Source organism: Bombina bombina, chromosome 3, assembly GCF_027579735.1.
Source record: "Bombina bombina isolate aBomBom1 chromosome 3, aBomBom1.pri, whole genome shotgun sequence".
Classification (NCBI taxonomy): domain Eukaryota; kingdom Metazoa; phylum Chordata; class Amphibia; order Anura; family Bombinatoridae; genus Bombina; species Bombina bombina.
Window position 1 is genome coordinate 479,437,293 of NC_069501.1, and position 21,436 is coordinate 479,458,728.

Consider the following 21,436-nt stretch of genomic DNA (forward strand, 5'->3'; position numbering starts at 1 on the left):
CACGTATGTTTCTATAAAAAGAGGCTTAGATTACAAGGTAATCACAGAGGTAAAAAGTATATTAATATAACCATGTTGGCTGTGCAAAACTGGGGAATGGGTAATAAAGGGATTATCTATCTTTTTTTAAACTACAACAATTTTGGAGTTGACTGTCCCTTTAAGGCTGGTTCATGGTTTATATTTGCAGATTATGATGAGTTATGTCACACAACTCATAATCTGCAAATATAAATTATGAACCACGGACACAGGCTGCGCTGGTAGGAGGTAGCTTGCTTCTTATCGAATGCCTACTCAAAGTTTGAGTCTCCAAACTATAGTAACTATAGCTAATTTAACCCTCATCTTGCAAAAAGGACAGCAATACATTGATAGAAAATGCCTGGCAGATGTAAGGTTAAAAGTTTTTCAATGGTTAACTGTTTTGTATGCAGGGTATATACTGATTAATTATGCAAACATATGCTCATTAACTCATTTTCTGGGTTTTCCAATCCATAGTGCCTTTATTTTTAGCTTCTACTTTCACAAGCACCCTCGCTCTTCCTTGCTCTTTAACAGTTATGATTGGTTTAGACTAAAGATTAATCAATCGGGACAGAAGTGTAGTAGGCAGGCAGACTTATTAAAACAGAGCCTTCCAACTTCTGATTGATCAATTTGTGATTGTGAATAGTTATTTGAGTTTAGCACTAGTATTAATATTATTATTATTATTATACTTTATTTATGAAGCGCCATCATATTCCGCAGCGCTGTCCATGGATACAGTTCATTCAAATAAAACAATAATATAAGACTTGTAAGAGACAGGACAAAATTTACAAACACATACAAGAGGAATTGAGGGCCCTATTCCTGTGGGAACTTACAATCTAGAAGGGTAGGAGGTTGAGAAACAGGAGGTAAGGACTGCAAGTTTGAGAAAGATGTTAATGCAGAGTTAGATGAGGGAAATGTTGTTAGGTAAGAGAAATATTGAGTTAGGTGGTAGGCTTATCTGAACAGAAGTCTTCAGAGAGCATTTAAAGGGACAGTCTACACCAGAATTGTTATTGTTTTAAAAGATAATCAATTTTTTACCCATTCCCCAGTTTTGCATAAACAGTTATATTTATATATTTTTTTACCTCTGTAATTATCTTGTATCTTAGCCTCTGCAAACTGCCCCTTTATTTCAGTTCTTTTGACAAACTTGCAGTTTAGCCAATCAGTGATGGCTCCCAGGTAACTTCACGTGCATGAGCACAGTGTTATCTATATGAAAAACATGAATTAACACCCTCTAGTGGTGAAAAACCTGTTAAAATGCATTCTTAAGAGGCGGCCTTCAAGGTCTAAGAAATTAGCATATGAACCTCCTAGGTTAAGCTTTCAACTAAGAATACCAAGAGAACAAAGAAAAATTGGTGATAAAAGTAAATTGGAAAAATGTTTAAAATTACATGCTCTATCTGAATCATGAAAGTTTATTTTGGACTAGACTGCCCCTTTTAAAGGAAGAAAGATTAGGGCAAAGCCTGACAGCACGAGGGAGAGTGTTCCAGAGGGTAGGTGCTGCACGACCGAAGTCCTGCAGTCTAGCATGAGAAGAGGTGATAGTTGCGGATGCAAGGAACAGGTCATTGTTGGATCTTAGTGGGCGGGCTGGAGTATACTTGTTGATTAGAGAGGATAGGTAGAGGGGAGCGGTGTTGGTGAGCGCTTTGTATGCAAGGGTGAGAATTTTGAATTTAATTCTGCTGTGAATGGGGAGCTAATGAAGGGACTAGCAGAGAGTTGCAGCAGATACAGAGCGACGTATAGTATGTAAACTAGTATAGATGTAAACATACATACAGTATATACATTGATTTATTTATATATTATAACAGATTTATAAACTAACAAAACAGAATTACCTCATTGTTAGAACTAAAAAATATAATATGTAATTTCTGTAGAATCTGTATTCAGTATTTCATATTTAAAATTTATACTTTACAATTCACTGTTTCTTACTGTTTGCAAATATTATTTGCATTTACAATTGCCACTTTTGCATATCTCTTACAATGAAATCCTTGCCACATTAAACTCCTCACATCTCTGATACATGATGGAAATAAAATGCCATCTGACTGGGAGGAAGAGCAATTTATATACCTCAAGGCTTACCAGCTTTATAAATCTGTTTTTTTTTTGTTTTTTTTCTTCACCTTTAGTCTTACCGTGCCTAAAGGTTTTAAACAATGGGATGGGAGGCAGAGAACAATCTGCACTCTGCTCACAAACAATTATTTCTATCTTGACTTCTTCAAGTTCTAAACTTCCCTTCTCGACTCGTCAGTCACTTTCCCACCGCTACTCCGAGTCCTGACTTCTCTAGTCTGCGTGCGGCGCGACGTCAAGGGACGAGGGCCACCCCCCCAACCCCGCTAAACAAATGTGTCGCCCAGAAGACCACTGCGTGCGTCAAGGAGAAGACCACTGGAGTCGGGTACTCCTCCCTCAGACCCGCAACACCGCTAAATGGGTGGTGGACAGCACATGGGCCAATCACGGATGCCAGTGTCCGTATATGGACACCTTGCCGATCCCTGCGCATGTGTACTGATTTAAAGGGGCCATGCCTAATTGCAGGAACTCCCACCCAAGTAGCTACTGTCTACATAGGAATTGCATAATTGGGCAGGAGGACACACAAAACTAAATTTGCAAAGCACACATTTTGCTTGAGATGTACTGTTATCCACAGATTTCCCTTCTAAAGGGTAAAATTGCATAGTTGCACAGGAACATATCTAGCCTGCTCCATAACAATAAAGTACACAAACCAATTTTTTTTTTTTAAATTCTATTTTATTGAGGACAAGAGATATTGCACAAATACAATTAGGTCATTACATCCAAGACAACATTTTCATGAGTAAATAGGCACTTATACAACTGAATTTAAATTGTTGCAAAATACAAAAATGTCATATATCAATCTCTCAGGTCCTTTTTCTGGTTTTTACAGTTATTCTATGACAGATTTTCTTTAGTATAATAACTTTCCCTTTCCCATTCCCACCCCCCTTAAACATTAATTAACCACCAACACTTACGCCTAGCATTTATGCGCAGTCATTTCCAGCATTCTATAAGGTTGCTGTTTCAATTTATACTGTGCGGTCCGGAAGAAGAGGGAGAGGAAGAGAAAAAAAATAAAATTATCCACTCACACACCAAAGGGTCTACAAGGGTCAGGGGAAGGGGGTAAGCAGGAGGGAGTAGGGGCCAGAGAGCGGTCTCATCATCCTAGATAGCGATATTCTCTCTCCCCCCCCCCCCCGCCCCCTCGTGTTTGTTGTAGGAATGTCCATTCTCCCCTTAAAGAGGCCGTCAACATGTATTCAGTATGCGCAAATGTGAGCAATAATTGTTTTTGTGAATCCAAGGGTAGAGTATCAATGTACTTCCGCCATTTAGTAATGAAGTGTCTAAGCCTTCTGTCAGTACACAAACCAATTTTAATATAGCAAGTGCAATATACACTTACTGTTACAGCCTTGCAAAAATCCCAAATTAAATGCAGACTTAATGAGGGACACAATTTCCATAAAGTATATAACACATATGTATGAGTCAAATGCTTCAAAAATACGCAATGCCCATATAATGAAACTAACCCACTGACTCTGAAAAACACAGCTTGACACTGTATAAACATATATAATTCCCAAGAGCCCTTGATACGTGGGTACATTACCCTCTTTGAAAGACCTCACTGGAGCAAAACAGCAGCGTGCACGGAACAGGGAAGAGAGGTGGGAGAGCTAAGAAAATGGCTGAGTGCTAAGAAAATAGCACAAAAAACTTTAACCCTGCGCCCTTAGCAATCTATGAAATAGCGCTACTCCAACTGTTTAAAAATCCCCACCTCTGCATCCATAAGCATTAAGTTGGAAACAGAAAACACTGCCTATGCAAAATGATTTTTTTTTTCTTCTCACAAGCACTATACAGTGCTTGACTTGTCAGAGCAACAAATCACACACACACACACACACACACACAAACACGAGAATGAAGTGTTATTCATGAAGGCCCCATAGTAACATGTTGCATCACAGTAATATAGTATGCACTAAGTGTCCCCTGACCCTAGTATACAATAAAGATTGTACCTATAAGGAAGCTGTGGGCTGTGTGAGTGTAGAATGGAGACTTACCTCTAAACACCTATTATACTGTACTTGCCTTGCTGCTGGAATCCTACACTCAGTAGAAGAGCCCATCCTAGTTAGATAAAACTAACTCAGGATCTAAATTAGGAGGAACTTTCAATAAAATAAACGCAAAGAGGCTGCAGGATCAGTCTCAGTGACACCTGTGGAAGGTTAGTTAAACCCCCTCAAGAGATTTTACTCACTGCCTATGGTAGGTAGTGTAGGAGTAGTTTGCTTTGGGGGGGTGTAGCAGATTAGGGATTACTAGGTTACGGGCTTATTGCTGTGGGGTGTTGTGATGGATTAGGGGTTAATAGGTTAGGGGGTTTAATACATTGGGGTTGTGGCAGTGTAGGGGTTAATAGGTTAGGGGTTTGTTGTGGTGTAGGGGTATACTGCGTTGGGCTATTGGCGGTTTAGGGGTTAAGTTGTGTAGGGTTAGTTTGTGGTGGTGCGGTTCTGTTGTTTAGGGGTACATAAGTATAGTTGTTAGGCTTGGTGTAATATCTTCCAAATAGGATCCTTTACTATACATAGCCAATGTCAGCGCCACTGCTGGCTGGAATTTATCACCAGCATCACTGCCCATTGTGATGTATAGTAAAATGCCTTTCAGCGATGCCGCCTGTTAATATAGATGACGGCAGCTTGGAGTATTTCTCCAGCTCGCCTTGGCATCCCTTTTGAATATATCGCCGCCGCATCATAGCACTTTTGATCTGAGCCTTAGTCCCTTAGAGGTGAAACTATACGACTATCCAGACTGTTTTAAAAGGATTTTATCAATGACGCCTCCAAGCATTTCACAGAAAAAAACACTTAGAGGTCTTACAGTTTAAGACTTTCCATAGTTCACAATCTATAATGTCTCACCAAGCTATACAATGGATTCCAGTTTTCTATGTTGTGAACATATTCCAAGGTACATTTCGTTAAAACTCTGTTCAATTTTCAGGCAAAGCAGACAGTTGCAATGGGGTTGATGCATCGGCTTGTGAGTTCTGCACTTTACTATTAAATGAATATGATACTTACCAGAACTAAAATGAGCCATATTGGATGAACTCATCAGCCTTTGCTAAGGGACCGTAAAATCAAAAGTAAACTCTCATGATTCAGTCAGCAACCACTTTACAATTTACTTCTTTAATCTCATTTGTTTGGTTATTTTGGTATCCTTTGCTGAACAGCATAGGTAGGCTCAGGAGCAGCAATGCACTACTGGGAGCTAACTGCTGATTAGTGACTGCACACACTATTAGCTCTCCAGATGTTTTCAGCTAGCTCCCATTGCTGCTTCAACAAAGGATACTAAGAGAATGAAGTAAACGTTCTCCTGATCATGTTGTGTTTTTTTTTTTTTTCTCGTTTTTTTTTTGCTAAACTTTAGCTTCCTCATCAAAATCTTTAATTATAGAGCAATTTATTCTTAAAGTGATGGTAAAGTTACCTTCTAGTCGTTGAAGTATAGCATTATGTGTTTAAAATCACTAACTTTCATCATATTCTAATCTATATAAATTTGGATAAATAAAGTTATCACTTATTTATAAAGCGCTTTCTATACGTCCACAAATTCAACCCATATTTTTTTTTTTCTGTAGATCACGTTTTTATCTTATCCAATTGAAATTTTGGCCGTTAGACGACCGTCACCCCACGTCATCTGCCCCTTTAGTCCACAGCGCATGCGCTATTAAATATTTTTTTTGGTTGTAAACCACACGCGCTCCTGTTTCGCGCATGCGTCCTACTACCAGGTAGGAATCCCATACTACGTCATCGGCTTTTTACAGATTGGCAAATAGTGCATGCGCATTTAAAAGCAGCATTGACGAGTAGCGCATGGGCATTTTTAATACGGAATCGTGAACGCGCATTTCAGAGACGTAGAGAGCAGGTTGGACCGTTGAAGACGTCATGAAATGCAGAACAAGGAATTAGGGTTTAGGAGGAGTCGGGAGCCAAACGGTAGGGAATTGGAAATAAAAATTTTAAGCAAGCTATTGCAGAAATCGCAAAAATAACTTGTCGACTACAGTAAGGTCATATTGATAAATGGTAGATTGTCTTCAATATACAATAACTTTACCTTTACTTTATTATCTTACAGCTAGATTAAGAATTTTGCGTTATGAGTGAAAAAGCTTCATAACGCTGCTTTTTCACTACCGCTGCTATTACGAGTCTTGTAGGTACAGCTGTACAGCACACTTTTTTGACCATCACGCAACGTAACTACCTGCACCTTTCAAAAAGGTCCTTTTTCAATGGGACTTCCATAGTGCCGGTATTACGAGTTTGCCTGTCTGGCCAAAAAGTGAGCGGTACAGCCTATAACTACAAGATCTGTACCGTCACCTGAAAGTCAGTAGTTATGAGTTTTACGTTACAAAGCTGTAGCATAAAACTCATAACTAAAGTGCTAAAAAGTACACTAACACCCATAAACTACCTATTAACCCCTAAACCGAGGCCCTCCAGCATCGCAAACACTAAAATAAAATTATTAGACTACCTAGTTAAAATAAATACAAATCTACCTGTAAAATAAAACCTAACCTGTATTACAGCTAACATTACACTAAAATTAAATAAATTACATTAATCAAATACAATGAACTAAATTACAAAAAAAATAAACACTAAATTACGCAAAATAAAAAAGAAATAATCAAATATTTAAACTAATTACACCAAATCTAATAGCCCTATCAAAATAAAAAAGCCCCCCAAAATAATAAAACCCCTAGCCTACACTAAACTGCCAATAGCCCTTAAAAGGGCCTTTTTGAGGGCATTGCCCCAAAGAAATCAGCTCTTTTACCTGTAAAAAAAAAATACAAACAACCCCCCAACAGTTAAACCCACCACCCACACAACCAACCCCCCCCCCCCAATAAAATCCTATCTAAATAAACCTAAGCTCCCCATTGCTCTGAAAAGGGCATTTGGATGGGCATTGCCCTTAAAAGGGCATTTAGCTCTTTTACATTGCCCAAACCCTAAGCTAAAAATAAAACCCTCCCAATAAACCCTTAAAGGGCCACTAAACCCAAAAACTTTCTTTCATGATTCAGATAGAACATACAAATTTAAACAACATTACAATTTACTTCTATTATTTATTTTGCTTCATTTTTTAGATATCCTTAGTTGAAGAAAAAGCAATGCACATGGTGAGCCAATCACACAAGGCTTCTATGTGCAGCAACCAATCAGCAGCTCCTGAGCATATCTAGATATGCTTTTCAGCAAAGAATATCAAGAGAATAAAACAAATTAGATAATAGAAGTAAATTAGAAAGATGTTTAAAACTACATTATCTTTCTAAATCATGAAAGAAAAAATGTGGGTTTCATGTCCCTTTAACAAAACCTAACACCAACCCCCGAAGATCCACTTAGTTTTAGAAGACCGGACATCCATCCACATCCAGCCAGGAGAAGTCTTCATCCAAGCGACAAGAAGTCGTCCTCCAGGCAGGCAGAAGTCTTCATCCAGACAGCATCTTCTATCTTCATCCATCCGATGCGGAGTGGCTCCATCTTCAAGACATCCGGCGCTGAGCATCCTCTTCATACGGTCCCAGCCGTACACTGAAGGTTCCCTTTAAGGGACGTCATCCAAGATGGCGTCCCTTGAATTCCGATTGGCTGATAGAGCCAATTGGAAATAAAGGGTAAAAAATCCTATTGGTTGATGCAATCGGCCAATGGGATTGAGCTTGCATTCTATTGGCTGATTGGAACAGCCAATAGAATGCGAGCTAAATCCCATTGGCTGATTGGGTCAGCCAATAGGATTGAAGCTCAATCCTATTGGCTGATTGCATCCGCCAATAGGATTGAAGCTCAATCCTATTGGCTGATTTTTTTAACCTTTAATTCCGATTGGCTAATAAAATTCTATCAGCCAATCGGAATTCAAGGGACACCATCTTGGATGACGTCCCTTAAAGGGAACCTTCAGTTTACGGCTGGGACCGTATGAAGCGAATGCTCCACGCCCGATGTCTTGAAGATGGAGCCGCTCCGCGTGGTAAGGATGAAAATAGAAGATGCCGTCTGGATGAAGACATCTGCCCGCCTGGAGGACGACTTCTTGCCGCTTGGATGAAGACTTCTCCCGACTTTGTTGAGGACTTCTTGCCGCTTGGATGAAGACTGCTCCCGGCTGGATGAGGATGGATGTCCGGTCTTCAAAAACTGTAAGTAGATCTTCGGGGGTTAGTGTTAGGTTTTATTAAGGGTTTATTGGGTGGGTTTTATTTTTAGCTTGGGCAATGAAAAATGCCCATGCAAATGCCCTTCTCAGGGCAATGGGGAGCTTAGGTTTATTTAGATAGGATTATATTTGGGGGGTTGGTTGTGTGGGTGGTGGGTTTTACTGTTGGCGGGGGGGAGGTTGTGTTTTTTTTTTTTTTTTTTTTTTAAAAAGGTATAAGCTGATTTCTTTGGGGCAATGCACAGCAAAAGGCCCATTTAAGGGCTATTGGCAGTTTAGTGTAGGCTAGGTTTTTTTTATATTGTGGGGGCTTTTTTTATTAGTAATTCGTTGTTTATTTTGATAATTTCTTTTTTTATTTTGTGTAATTTAGTGTTTATTATTTTTGTAATTTAGATAAATATATTTTTTTAATTTTATTATAATTTTAGGTGTTAGTGTGAGGCAGGTTAGGTTTTATTTTACAGGTAAATTTGTATTAATTATTTAAGATGTTATTTATCCCTTTCTTAAAATGTGTACTACTATCCTCTTAAAAATTTCAATCAATTTAAGCAGTCTGTTTCTTAAAGGACTCCTTTTTGCGGATTTTGACAAACGAGTCACAGGAATTTCTTTTCCTTGTTGTATATCAAACTATACATGTATATGTCTTCATGTTTATACTCCAAGCTTCAATAAAAAAATATTTAAAATAAAAAAAACTTTCAAGTGATTTTAAGATATATAAGTAACCTGTTCCCCTTTTTTTTTTTTTTTTTTTTTTTTTATAAAACATTTTCCTGGGTGTTAAACAAATCTATGGTAAAATATTCACAATTAGTTTTGTGGGATTCCTATGTACTTCTGATGGGTTTGGGTTTTTTTTTTCCCTGAGAAATACCCTAGATCATTGTTGGGCCTAGCTGCTATCATGTGCATGTTGTTTGTAGCCTCAAACTTCATCTATAACTATAAAGGCTGTGACAAACTGCAAGCCGAACAACGCACAGCGTGTAGATGCGGATGGGCGCGCTCAGTGTGTCCTGCCTTTTCATCTCTGAGCACTCTGCTGCGTCAGGTCGCGTAGCTGAGCGCTCAGAGATGAAATATTTGATCTTCAGAAGCGATGCAACGTGGAGCGAAGCAGCTGCTTTGCCTCGCGCTGCATCGCTTGCAGTGTGTCACAGCCTTAAAAGCCGAGGCCTTGAAGAGTGCAGGAGAGTTACGTATAGATAAAGGGGGGGGGGGTTGGAAGACTTTCAGTTGATATGGAACTACTTCAACCTCTATGAATAGTGCCTGTAGTTGTGTGCCATCATTCAGAAACTTTAAATAAGCTGATTTCTTGTACACATTCATGTTGATTTTAAGATTGTTGGCTTAAATGTATGAATTAAGTTTATGAATTTACTGTTACTCCATTTTAGGAGTGAAGAAATGTGATTAAGATAGGGTGACTTAAAGGGACATGAAACCCAAAAAAATTATTTCATGATTCAGATAGAGAATACAATTTTCTAATTTACTTCTATTATCTAATCTTTTTTTATTCTCTTGGTATCATTTGTTGAAGGAGCAGCAATGCACTACTGGTTTCTAACTCAACACATGGGTGAACCAATGACAATCAGTTTATATATGCAGTGACCAATCAACAGCTAGAACCTAGGTGCTCTGCTGCACATGAACTTGCCTAGATAAACATTTTAGCAAAGGATAACACGAGAAGGAAGCAAATTAAATAATAGAAGTAAATTGGAAAGTTGTTTGAAATTGTATTCTTTATCTGAATCATGAAAGAAAAATTTTGGGTTTCATGTCCTTTTAAGTTACAAAAATAAGTTTTTTTCTAAAACAACTAAAATTAAAAATGTATTTGTCACACTCATTTTGTGTATTTAAGTTATTGTACTTTAAGGGAGAAATACATTGAATCTTTTTCTGTATATTTTCTGAGAGCTCTTTTTAGTTGATAAACTGGCATTTATATGTGTTAGAATCTGACTCAATATCCTTTATTTTAGGTTATTGGGCTACTGGATGTGTTTACCTCAGCAACATCACTCTGTGATTTCCAAGACTTGTGAGTAAAAACGAAAATGCATGAAATCTTTGTGACTTATTCTTAATTGTATTTATTTTTTTCCGTTTGTTTTATTATGCTTTTTATTTGTGTAGTCTGCCATACCCTTGCATTGGCAGAAAATGCTTCTTGTAATGTTTCAACTACTTTATGATTAACTTTTAATAATTCACATTCAGCTAGATCACGAGTTATGCGCGATATAGGGAGATTAATGAACGCAACAAAAGTTGCGTTATTTTATCCTCTATAGTGCAGCCATTACAAGTTTTGAAACAGCCGGCTTGTGCGTGCGATATGGTGCTTTTAAGCTCCATACTGCACAAAATACAAGCGCTGTTTTGACGTGCACGTGCACGCTTTCCCCATAGACATCAATGGGGAGCGTGGGTCAGAAAAAAGTAACTCCTGAGATCACGGAATGAAAAGCTCCGTTACGCAGCCCCATTGATGTCTATGGGGAAAATAAAAGTTACGCTAAACCTTACACCCTAACATAAACCCTAAGACTAAACACCCCTAATCTGCCACCCGACATCGCCGCCACCTACCTACAGTTATTAACCCCTAATCTGTCGCTCCCGATGTCGCACCACCTAAAGATATTAACCCCTAGTCCGCTGCTCCCTGAAATTGCTGCAACTTTATAAAGATATTAACCCCTAAACCTCTGGCCTCCCACATCACTACATAAACATATTAACCTCTAAACCACCAGCCCCCCCACATTGCAACAACCTAAATTAAACTTTATTAAACCCTAACCGTAAACCTAACAACCCCTAACTTTAACATAATTAAAATATAGCTAAATTAAACTTACAATTATTAACTAAATCATTCCTATTTAAAACTAAATACATGCCTACCTACCTGTGAAATAAAACCTAAGCTAGCTACAATATAACTAATAGTTATATTGTAGCTAGCTTAGGTTTTATTTCACAGGTATTTATTTTAACTAGGTAGTAAATGGTTATTAACTATTTACGAACTACCTAGTTAAAATAAATACAAACTTACCTGTTAAATAAAACCTAAACTGCCTTAAACTAAAAACTAACATTACAAAAAATAAGACACTAAAATTACAAAAAAAACAAAAACTTACCATTACAAAAAATAACAAACTAAATTATCCAAAACAATAAAATTTATTCCTATTCTAATACCCTTTAAAAAAATACAAAAAAAAACCCAAAATAAAAAAAACCCTAATCTATAATAAACTACCAAGGGCCCTTCTGTAGGGCATTGCCCTAAAGTTAACAGCTCTTTTGCTACAAAACAAAACAAACATCCCCTAACAGTATACAAACCCCCCACCCCCCCAAACCCACACAATAAAAATAAAGTTAAACCTAAGAGTTAAACAGCTCTTTTACCTAAAAAATAAAGAATTGCAAAGACCCACTAACATTACAAACCCCCACCCCCCCAAACCTACAAAATAAAAAAACTGTCTAAAAAAACCTAATCTACCCATTGCCCTGAAAAGGGCATTTGTATGGGCATTGCCCTTAAAAGGGCATTTAGCTCTTTTGCAGCCCTAATCTAAAAAAAACCCTTGCCTAAAAAACCTTTTAAAAAAAACTAAACACTAACCCCCGACGATCCACTTAGTTTTTGAAGTCCCGCTTGAAACGATCTTCATCCAGGCAGCGAGAAGTCTTCATCCAGACGGCCTCTTCTATCTTGATCCCAGCGGAGCAGGGTCCATCCTTAAGACATCCGGGCGCGGAGCATCCTCTTCATACGGTCCGCCGCCGTACACTGAATCTTCAATGAAAGGGAGCCGTTTCAAAATGGCGTCCCTTGCATTCCTATTGGCTGAAAAATTTGAATCGGCCAATAGGAATTTAGAGCTGCTAAAATCCTATTGGCTGTTCAAATCAGCCAATTGGATTTAAGCAGCTCTCATTCTATTGGATGATGATGATGAATAGTGGAAATTTCAAGCCTGAAAAAAAAAATATACTTTATAAAGGGACAGTGTACCCCAGAATTGTTGTTGTTTAAAAATATAGATAATCCTGTTATTACCTATCCCCCAGTTTTGCATAACAAAAATGTTATATTAATATACTTTTTCCTCTTTGATTACCTTGTATCTAAGCCTCTGCAGACTGCCTCCTTATTTCAGTTCTTTTGACAGACTTGCATTTTAGCCAATAAGTACAGACTCATAAATAACTCAATGGGAGTTAGCACAATGTTATCTATAAGGTACAGATGAACTAGCACTGTCTAGTTATGGAAAAACTGTCAAAATGCACTGAGATAAGAGGCATCCTTCGGTTTTTAAAAATTTGATTAAAAACAGGGGCACTTTAATTCATCAAAATTTGCGTTTCACTCGTGTTGTAACATAGTAACATAGTAACATAGTAGATAAGGTTGAAAAAAGACTGAAGTCCATCGAGTTCAACCTATACAAATCTAAAATACTTACAAAAAGCTCCAGTTAAGCTTAAATAACCCCATTAAAATGTGACCCATTTAATACTAGCAATCATATCCATGAATTTTGTTTATATACAGAAATTTATCCAGACTATTTTTAAATGTATCTATGGTATTGGCATTCACTACCTCCTTTGGTAATGAGTTCCACAATTTTATTGCTCTTACAGTGAAAAAACGTTTCCGTTGCAGGAGATTAAATCTCCTTTCCTCCAACCTTAAATTATGACCTCTTGTCAGAAACAATTTTCTTGGAATAAAAAGAGCTTCTGCCATCTCTGTATATGGGCCTTGAATATATTTATATAAAGTAATCATGTCACCTCTCAAGCGCCTTTTTTCTAAAGAGAACAGACCCAGTTTGGCTAGCCTCTCCTCATAGGTTTATTTCTCCAATCCCCTTATTAGCTTTGTGGCCCTTCTCTGAACTTTTTCTAGTTCAGCAATATCTTTTTTAGCAATCGGTCCCAGAAACTGCACTCCAAACTCAATTGTGAGGTCTTACCAGGGCTTTATATAATGACAGAATTATGCTTTTCCTCCCTTGAATCAATGCCCTCTTTTAATACATGCTAGTATCTTATTAGCCTTTGAAGCCGCTGCCCTGCATTGTGCACTCATCTTTAGCTTGTTATCTATTACTACTCCCAAATCCCTTTCCTCCTGTGTTTGGCTAAGTCTTGTCCCATTTAAAAAATACGTAGCCTGCTTATTTTTACTTCCAAAATGTAGAACCTTACATTTTCCGTATTAAATCTCATTTTCCATTCACTTGCCCATAGTTCTAATTTTAGCAAATCCCTTTGTAAAGAGAGTTCGTCCTGCCTCTGACCTAATGACCTTACTTAACTTTGTATCATCTGCAAAAATAGAGATGTCGCTATTTAATCTTGCTCCAAGTCATTTATAAAACTATTAAAAGAACAGGGCCCAGTACTGATCCTGGGGGGACGCCACTGATTACCTTTGTCCAATCTGAGTATGATCCATTTACTACTACTCGTTGCTTCCCTATCTTTATCCAGTTATTTATCCATGAGCTAACATTTTCAGCTATTCCCAGTCCCTTAATTTTGTGCATTAATCTCTCATGTGGCACTGTATCAAAGGCCTTTGCAAAATCTAAGTATATCACATCAACTGATTCCCCTTTATCTATATTTTTTACTTACTTCCTCGTAAGAATCTAATTAGATTTAGTTTGACATGATCTATTTCTCCTAAAGCCATGCTGATTAGAACTCATAATCTTGTTTACACACGAATATCTCATCAATATAATCCCTTATTTCCCTTCAAATATCTTCCCCACTATTGATGTCAGACCTAACTGGTCTATAGCTTCCCGGATCATCCCTGCTTCCCTTTTTGAAGAGTGGCACCACATCAGCTTTAACGCCAATCCTGGGGTACCATGCCTGAGGATAATGAGTCTTGAAAAATTAAGAGTAAAGGGTTTGTCTATAACAGTGCTAAGTTCACTTAACAACCCTTGGGTGTATTCCATCTGGGCCTGGAGTTTTATTTACCTTAATATTTTTTAGTTTTTTCCCTGATATCCTCTAAAACAAAACCCAGTTAGTGGTATGGGACTGGGCATGTTCTATTCTGTTCCAAAGTATCATTCAATGGTTCCTCTCTTGTGTATACTGAAGAAAAAAACTGGTTAGTACCTCAGCCTTCTCCCTGTCATTATTTATCATGCTACCCTCCACACATTTTAATGTACCTATATTATCCTTCTTAGATTTTTTGCTATTTATGTACTTAAAGAACCTTTTAGGGGTTAGACCTTAGAATCCTTTGGCAATTAATTTTTTCATTTTCAATTTTGGCTAATTTGATTGCTTTTTTTGCATGCTTTGTTACGTTCCTTATAAATATTGTATGCTGAGTCTGTACTATTTTCTTTTAATAATTTAAATGCCCTACGTTTTTTCCTAATTTCTCTTAACACATTTTTATTTAGCCATAACGGCTTAGTTTTTTTATTTTTATTTTATAACCATATGGTATGTATTGATATGTATATTTATTTAACACATTTTTAAATATTATCCATTTATCCTCTTTATTTTTATTAGAAAATACATTGTCCCAATTTATATTATTTAATGATTTCCTTAAATCGTTGAATTTTGCTTCTTGAAATTAAAAGTCTTAGTAAGCCTTTAAAACACTGCAATAGAAAAGAGATTTCAAATGTGACCATGTTATGATCACTGTTACCCAAATGTTCTTTAAACTTCTATGTTTGATATTATAGCTGTATTGTTTGATAGCACTAAATCCAATATAGCTTATACTCCTAGTTGGCTCCTCTATTAATTGTGACAAGAAATTATCCCTGAGAACATTTAAAAATCTATCCCCCTTAGCTGAATTACTAGTTTCATTGGCCCAGTTTATATCAGGGTAGTTAAAATCTCCCATAATTACAGCACTGTTATTAGCAGCCTTACCTATTTGGATAAGTAGTTTAGTTTCCTCCGGGTCACTAATGTTGGGAGGCTTGTAGCATGTTCCTAGTAATATTTTTTTAGGATTTTTCCCCCCACTCTCTTATTTCAACCCACAGGGTCTCTACATTGTCACTTGTATCATAAATATCTTTTCCCTTATTGTAGGTTAAGGTCAGGTTTAATATACATGCAAATCTCCACCCCTTTTATTATTCCTGTCCCTCCTAAATAATGTATACCCCTCTAAGTTAACTACCCATCATGTAATCATCCCACCAAGTTTCAGTTATACTGATAACATCATAGTCCTCTTCTGCAACTAAGAGCGTCAGCTCCCCCATTTTACCTGTCATGCTTCTTGCATTTGTTGTCATACATTTAATTTTCATGTGCTTTCTGCTACTACTTGGTGTACTTTCCTCTATACTTTCTAATGTGACATTTCTTAAGTCATCCCTTCCTTGAGATATCTAAGGGAGTGACATATTCAGAGACTGATCTCTCTGTTTCTATTTTGTTCTAATTGACCCTCCACCCCTTTGCCTAGTTTAAAAGGTTCTCTAAACGGTCTAACCATCCTTTCCCCCAACACACCTGCACCCATGTCATTTAGGTGTAATCCATCCTTACTGTACAAATTGTACCCCTAGTGAAAAATCAGCCCAGTGTTTCTAAAAAGTCAAACCCCTCATTTTTAACACCATGTTTTTAGCCATGAATTAACAGACCTTGGCTCCTTCTGCCTTACTGAGTTAACACACGGCACTGTAATATCTCAGAAAATATTACTTTGGAGGTCCTTGCTTTAAGCTTGCTACCTAACTCCCTGAAGTCATTTTTTAGGACTCTCCATCTCCCACTGATTCCTTCATTAGTACCAATATGCACCATGACTGCAGGATCAGACCCACATCCCCTCTAACAATCTATCAATAACGCTCCACAATATGCCTAACACGAGCCCCTGGAAGACAGCAAACTGTTCTATGTTAGAAGGTTCTGGATGACAAATTACCCTATCAACCTTCCTTATAATAGAGTCTCCTACCACCATCTGCCTCTGGGCCCTGACTTGTATGCCCCTCTTCCATGACTGAAGGACTGCCCACCATAGTATGCTCCTCTTCCACAGCTAAAGGACAGTTCACTATACTAGGCAACACGGCCGCTCTCTGACACTGCCACCCCTGAACTGATATCCCCAACAACTTCACTTAATCTTGCAAATCTATTGGGGTTGTACCAGCTCAGAACTTGGGGGGAGCCTGTCTCTTCCGCTTAACGTTTTACTTCGCCCTCTTACTGTGACCCAGCTACATCCTGGAGTCTCCTCATCTGAATCCTCCCCATTCCCACTGCTGGAACCATTAACAACCAGCTCAGTCCTATCCATTTCCCTTTCAATGTCTGAATTTCTTGTAGTGTTGTCAATTCGTTCCTCCAGATCCCCAATACGAGTTTCTAAAAGAGACAAATGCTCGCACTTGCCACAAACATATAATCCCAGAAGCGGCTGCTCCAGTGATGCAAACGTGGCAAGCTGTACACTGAATGAGATTCTCACACATTCTTAATAAAAGGTTTAACTTAAAAGTATTAAATAAATATATTTCCCCTTGGTTACCCCAAAACCTTGTTTGCCTAACTACCTTGGTTAGGCTAACTATTATACTTAAACAGACAATGTTACTTTAACAGAGAATTCAATACAGCAAGCTGTAAAGAGCCTGAAAGTGTTGTGAAAATACTTACCTTTAATCCTGACAACTTCCCCGGTCATCGCAAGCCTCTTCCTATGTCTAAAATGACGGATCGGTCATCCCCAATCACAGCTTCCCCCGGGGGAATCATTGTCTGATTCAACACTGTGATTGGAGGAAGCCGGGTTTCGTCATTTTAGAACCCAGGAAGAGGCTTTGTGACGGGTGGAGGAAGCGATGCAGCGGCTGTCAAGATTAAAAGTTAAGTAGTTTCACAACACGAGTGATAATGTAAATTTTGATGATTAATGTATCCCTGTTTTTAATCGAGATTTTGAAAAACCCGGCACTTTAAAGGTGAATGTAAATTTTGAAGATAAAGTATGGTGTTCTTTTGTGAGGGGTGTGCAAAAAGCAGGGCAAATTAAAATGATTTATTTTTCTATGCCTAAAACATTTAATGATGATTTAATTTTGAGACCCCCCTCCCCCATTAAACTATTTGAGATTGCAATAGTAAAACGGGCATAACTGTGAATAATACAGTAACGAGGCTGATATATAGAACAGACCATAGTATATTCACGATGAAGCGGTCCTGATTTACCAAACCTTTTCTGCTCAGGTGAGATGATCTAAAAATGATCCTCTAGCACTGTGAGATCCCTAGTGAAATTTTCAAAAGGCAGATTTTGCTATACTTCTCCAAGGTGTGTTCCCTGCATTTCTGTATGTTAAGGGAGAAAAGCCAGTGCAATAACCACTTGCATGAAATCAGAGTTCTGTTGCATTTACATACTGGTGCTTTTTATTGTATATAAGTTTACACTTCAGATTAACTTTTATTAAATTTAAACATTGCACTATATTTTATTTTGTATGCAGCAGTGTATTTAAAGGGGAACCATAACAACCTGCTGAGAAATATTTTAAGCTAACTTTTACCGATTATCCAAAATAACTGACTGTAATGCTGTATGCAGTCTTTATCTTACTGGATTCTATTGTAAATAGAAAAGCTTTACAATTTAAACGTTGATCTGCAGCATTGTATGTGCTAGCAAGCTGCCATCTTGTAACGTGCGTTCCACAGCACTGTGTCACGTGATGCACACGGCACTAGCTATTACTAAATCATGGTGATCCCTGCAGTGTCTGACAAGAACGGCTTCAGGCACTGTTATGTTTATAATAGCACGAGCAGGGAAGGAAGTGGGTGAGGGGGGAGGAGAGGTGAGAGGGAGGTACAGGGGGAATGATGCAGATCAATGTTTAAATTATAAAGCTTATATCAAAAACAGAATCGCAGGTAATATGAAAGACTGCATACAGCATTGTTAGTTTTATTTGCACAATTAGAAAAAGTTAGTTTAAGAATATGTCAATCAGGTGTTGTGGTTCCCTTTAAGATTGTGATTTAGCAAATTTTGATTATGCTTTCACAGTTTTCTGTGTAACTTTAACAAATTAATCTAATACTTGTGTAACTTTTACAAATTAAATTGCACTTTGCGTTTCTTCTATTCAGTTTCCCAGAGAGCTTTATTAGTTTATATGTCCAGATAATCAGACATTCTCTAGTTTGGAAGACATTTTTAGTAGTGCACTGTATTTTTCTAATCAAATTAATTTTTATACCTGAAGAAGAGACATGTGAGGGTCTTGAAAGCTTATGAAAATAAAAAAACAAATAAACAAAAAAATTAAACCTTTTGTTGGTCCATTTAAAAGGAATCACAATCTACTAAAGGAACTAAGAAAAAGGGAGGAACCTGGAAGGTCCCAGATAGTTGTCTTCCATAGAAAGTAATGAAGCTCTGTGTGAAACAAATTTCACATGAGAGAAGGTAAATGGAGAACCCCTGGGGCTCATATAAAAGCTCAGTTTGCATCAGTTACAAATTAAACTGAATTGTTTTTACTACAATTTAACGTTTGTCTATATACAAAACAGCTGGAGAGATAATTTAGTGAGACAAGCTTGTTTAAAATGCTTACAAAATTCCACAAGACTTGTGAGAGGGCTTCAGACATACCCTGGGAACTCCACTGTTCAGCTCAGGGAACTGCCCCATCCCTCCCACTTGCTGAAACTGTTTCTATACACATACACCCTTCCCTATAACTGCCAATTTACTACTATTATCAAATTTGCTTCATTCAATTGGTATCCTTTATTGAATTAATAGAAGTGCACTACTGGGAGCTAGCTGAACACAGGTGAACCAATAAGCATACATGTAGCAACCACCAAGCAGCAGCTAGCTCTCAATAGGTACATTGCCTGCACCTAAGGCCTACCTAGGTATGCTTTTCAACATACAATACCAAAGAGAACAATACAAATTAGATAGAGCATCGCATTTTAAAAAAAAATTTTATTTCTATCTGAATAAATTTGCTGGATACTATTTAAAAAAAATGCAGTATTGGGCACATTTACATTTCAAATTTGCCTTTATGTCCTTTTAGACAACTGCCATGTAGTACAATCTTTTTAGCTTACATTTTTGCCACGCTTTTATTTGGTTGAAACAACTACATGCTTATTGTGGTGTGTTATTGGTTAGTCCCTAATGCAGCTGAATGATAAATATTGAATGCAAACAATTGCTCAACAGGAGTCCTGGGCCTGTTTGTTGAAAGATATTTAATTTTTTTGGTCACTTCCTTCAAGAGCTGTTTTGTTTTTGTTTTTTACTCAATTGTTAATCTTTAATCCACTGAGATAACAGTTCAGATACACTCAGAAATAGTGTTAAATGAACTTATGAAAAATGCAAAGTAAAAGATCTTAGAATGTTTTTTTATTTTTTTTATATTTTTTATAACTTTTTTTTCTATTTTTGTTGAGGTTAAAAGAAATTACAGAACATTCAAAAAAATAATAATCTCAGATTGCAGTTTTTAATAAATAGATTATATATATATATATATATATATATAATATATATATATATATAGTATAAATATATATTTATTTATAAAGCGCCCACAGATTCCGCAGCGCTGTTCATAGGTTACAAAGATAAAAGGACAGTACAATATGAGACACCAGACAAAATTTAACAAACAAATACAGGAGGAAATTGGGAGCCCTGTTCCCGTGGGAACTTACAATCTAAATGGGTAGGAGGGTGAGAGAACAGGAGGTGGGGACTGCAAAGGTGGGAATGATGTTAGTGTGAAGTTAGATGAGGGCAACTATTAGGCAAGTGGAATTCATTAGTTACTTTGGTTATAGGCTTCCCTGAACAAGAAGGTCTTTAGGGAGCGTTTAAAGGAGGAGAGGTTGGGGGAAAGTCTGACAGCTCGAGGAAGTGCATTCCAGAGGGTTGGTGCCGCACGAGAGAAGTTCTGTAGTCTAGCATGAGAGGAGGTGATGGTAGAAGATGCAAGGAGTAGATCGTTGTTGGATCTTAGGGGACGGGCTGGAGTATATTTGTTGATGAGTGAGGACAGGTATGGGGGGGCTGCATTGGTAAGGGCTTTGTAGGTCAAAGTGAGAATTTTGAATTTAATTCTGCTGTGAATGGGGAACCAGTGAAGGGACTCACAGATGGCTGCGGCAGATACAGAGCGTTGGGAGAGGTGGATTAGCCTAGCAGAGGCATTTAGGATGGATTGAAGGGGGGAGAGGCGGGAGAGAGGAAGGCCAGTTAGTAGGTTGTTACAGTAGTCAAGCCGGGAAATTACTAGGGAATGGATTAGCTGTTTAGTAGTTTCAGCACTCAGAAAAGGACGAATTTTGGAGATATTGTGGTAGGTGGGTTGCGACAGGATGAAGAGAGCGATTGGATGTGGGGTATGAAGGGACAGATTGGAGTCGAGTGTGTAACTCCAAGGGCAGCGGACTTGGGAGGATAGTGTGTCACAGACAGTGATAGTAAAGTTAGAAACTGGAGTAGAATTAGTTGGGGGGATTAGAAGAAGCTCAGTCTTGGACATGTTGATTTTTTTAGGTGGTGAGGAGGCCATCCAGGAAGAAATGCCAGATAAGCAGCCGCTGATGTGGGTAAGGGACAAGACGGAGAGAGTGCAGGGTGGGATAGGTAGATTTGAGTATCATCAGCATAGAGGTTGATAGTTGAAGCCATAGCTGCTAAGTAAGGTTTACCCAGTGAGGAAGTAGTAAATAGAGAAGAGTAGAGGGGCCTAGAACAGAGCCTTGAGGTACTCCCCAACAGAGGCAGTGGAGAGGATGAGTCACCAGCAAATTGAGACCAGAAAAGGTCCTATTAGAGAGTATGAGTGGATCCAGGAGAGGGCAATGTCACAGAGCCCAAGGGAGCGGAGAGTCCGTAAGAGGAGGGGATGGTCAA

The 21,436-nt window shown here is 37.9% G+C and overlaps 1 protein-coding gene across 1 annotated transcript in view; it reads left to right on the forward strand.

Annotated features, from left to right (window-relative positions):
• Positions 1-21,436, forward strand: part of MAPK13 (mitogen-activated protein kinase 13) — a 252,293-nt gene that overhangs the window by 12,915 nt on the left and 217,942 nt on the right. Inside the window, exon 3 of the mRNA XM_053706810.1 lies at positions 10,431-10,489. Coding sequence (XP_053562785.1) covers positions 10,431-10,489 — 59 coding nt within the window. The remainder of the gene's footprint in view (positions 1-10,430; positions 10,490-21,436) is intronic.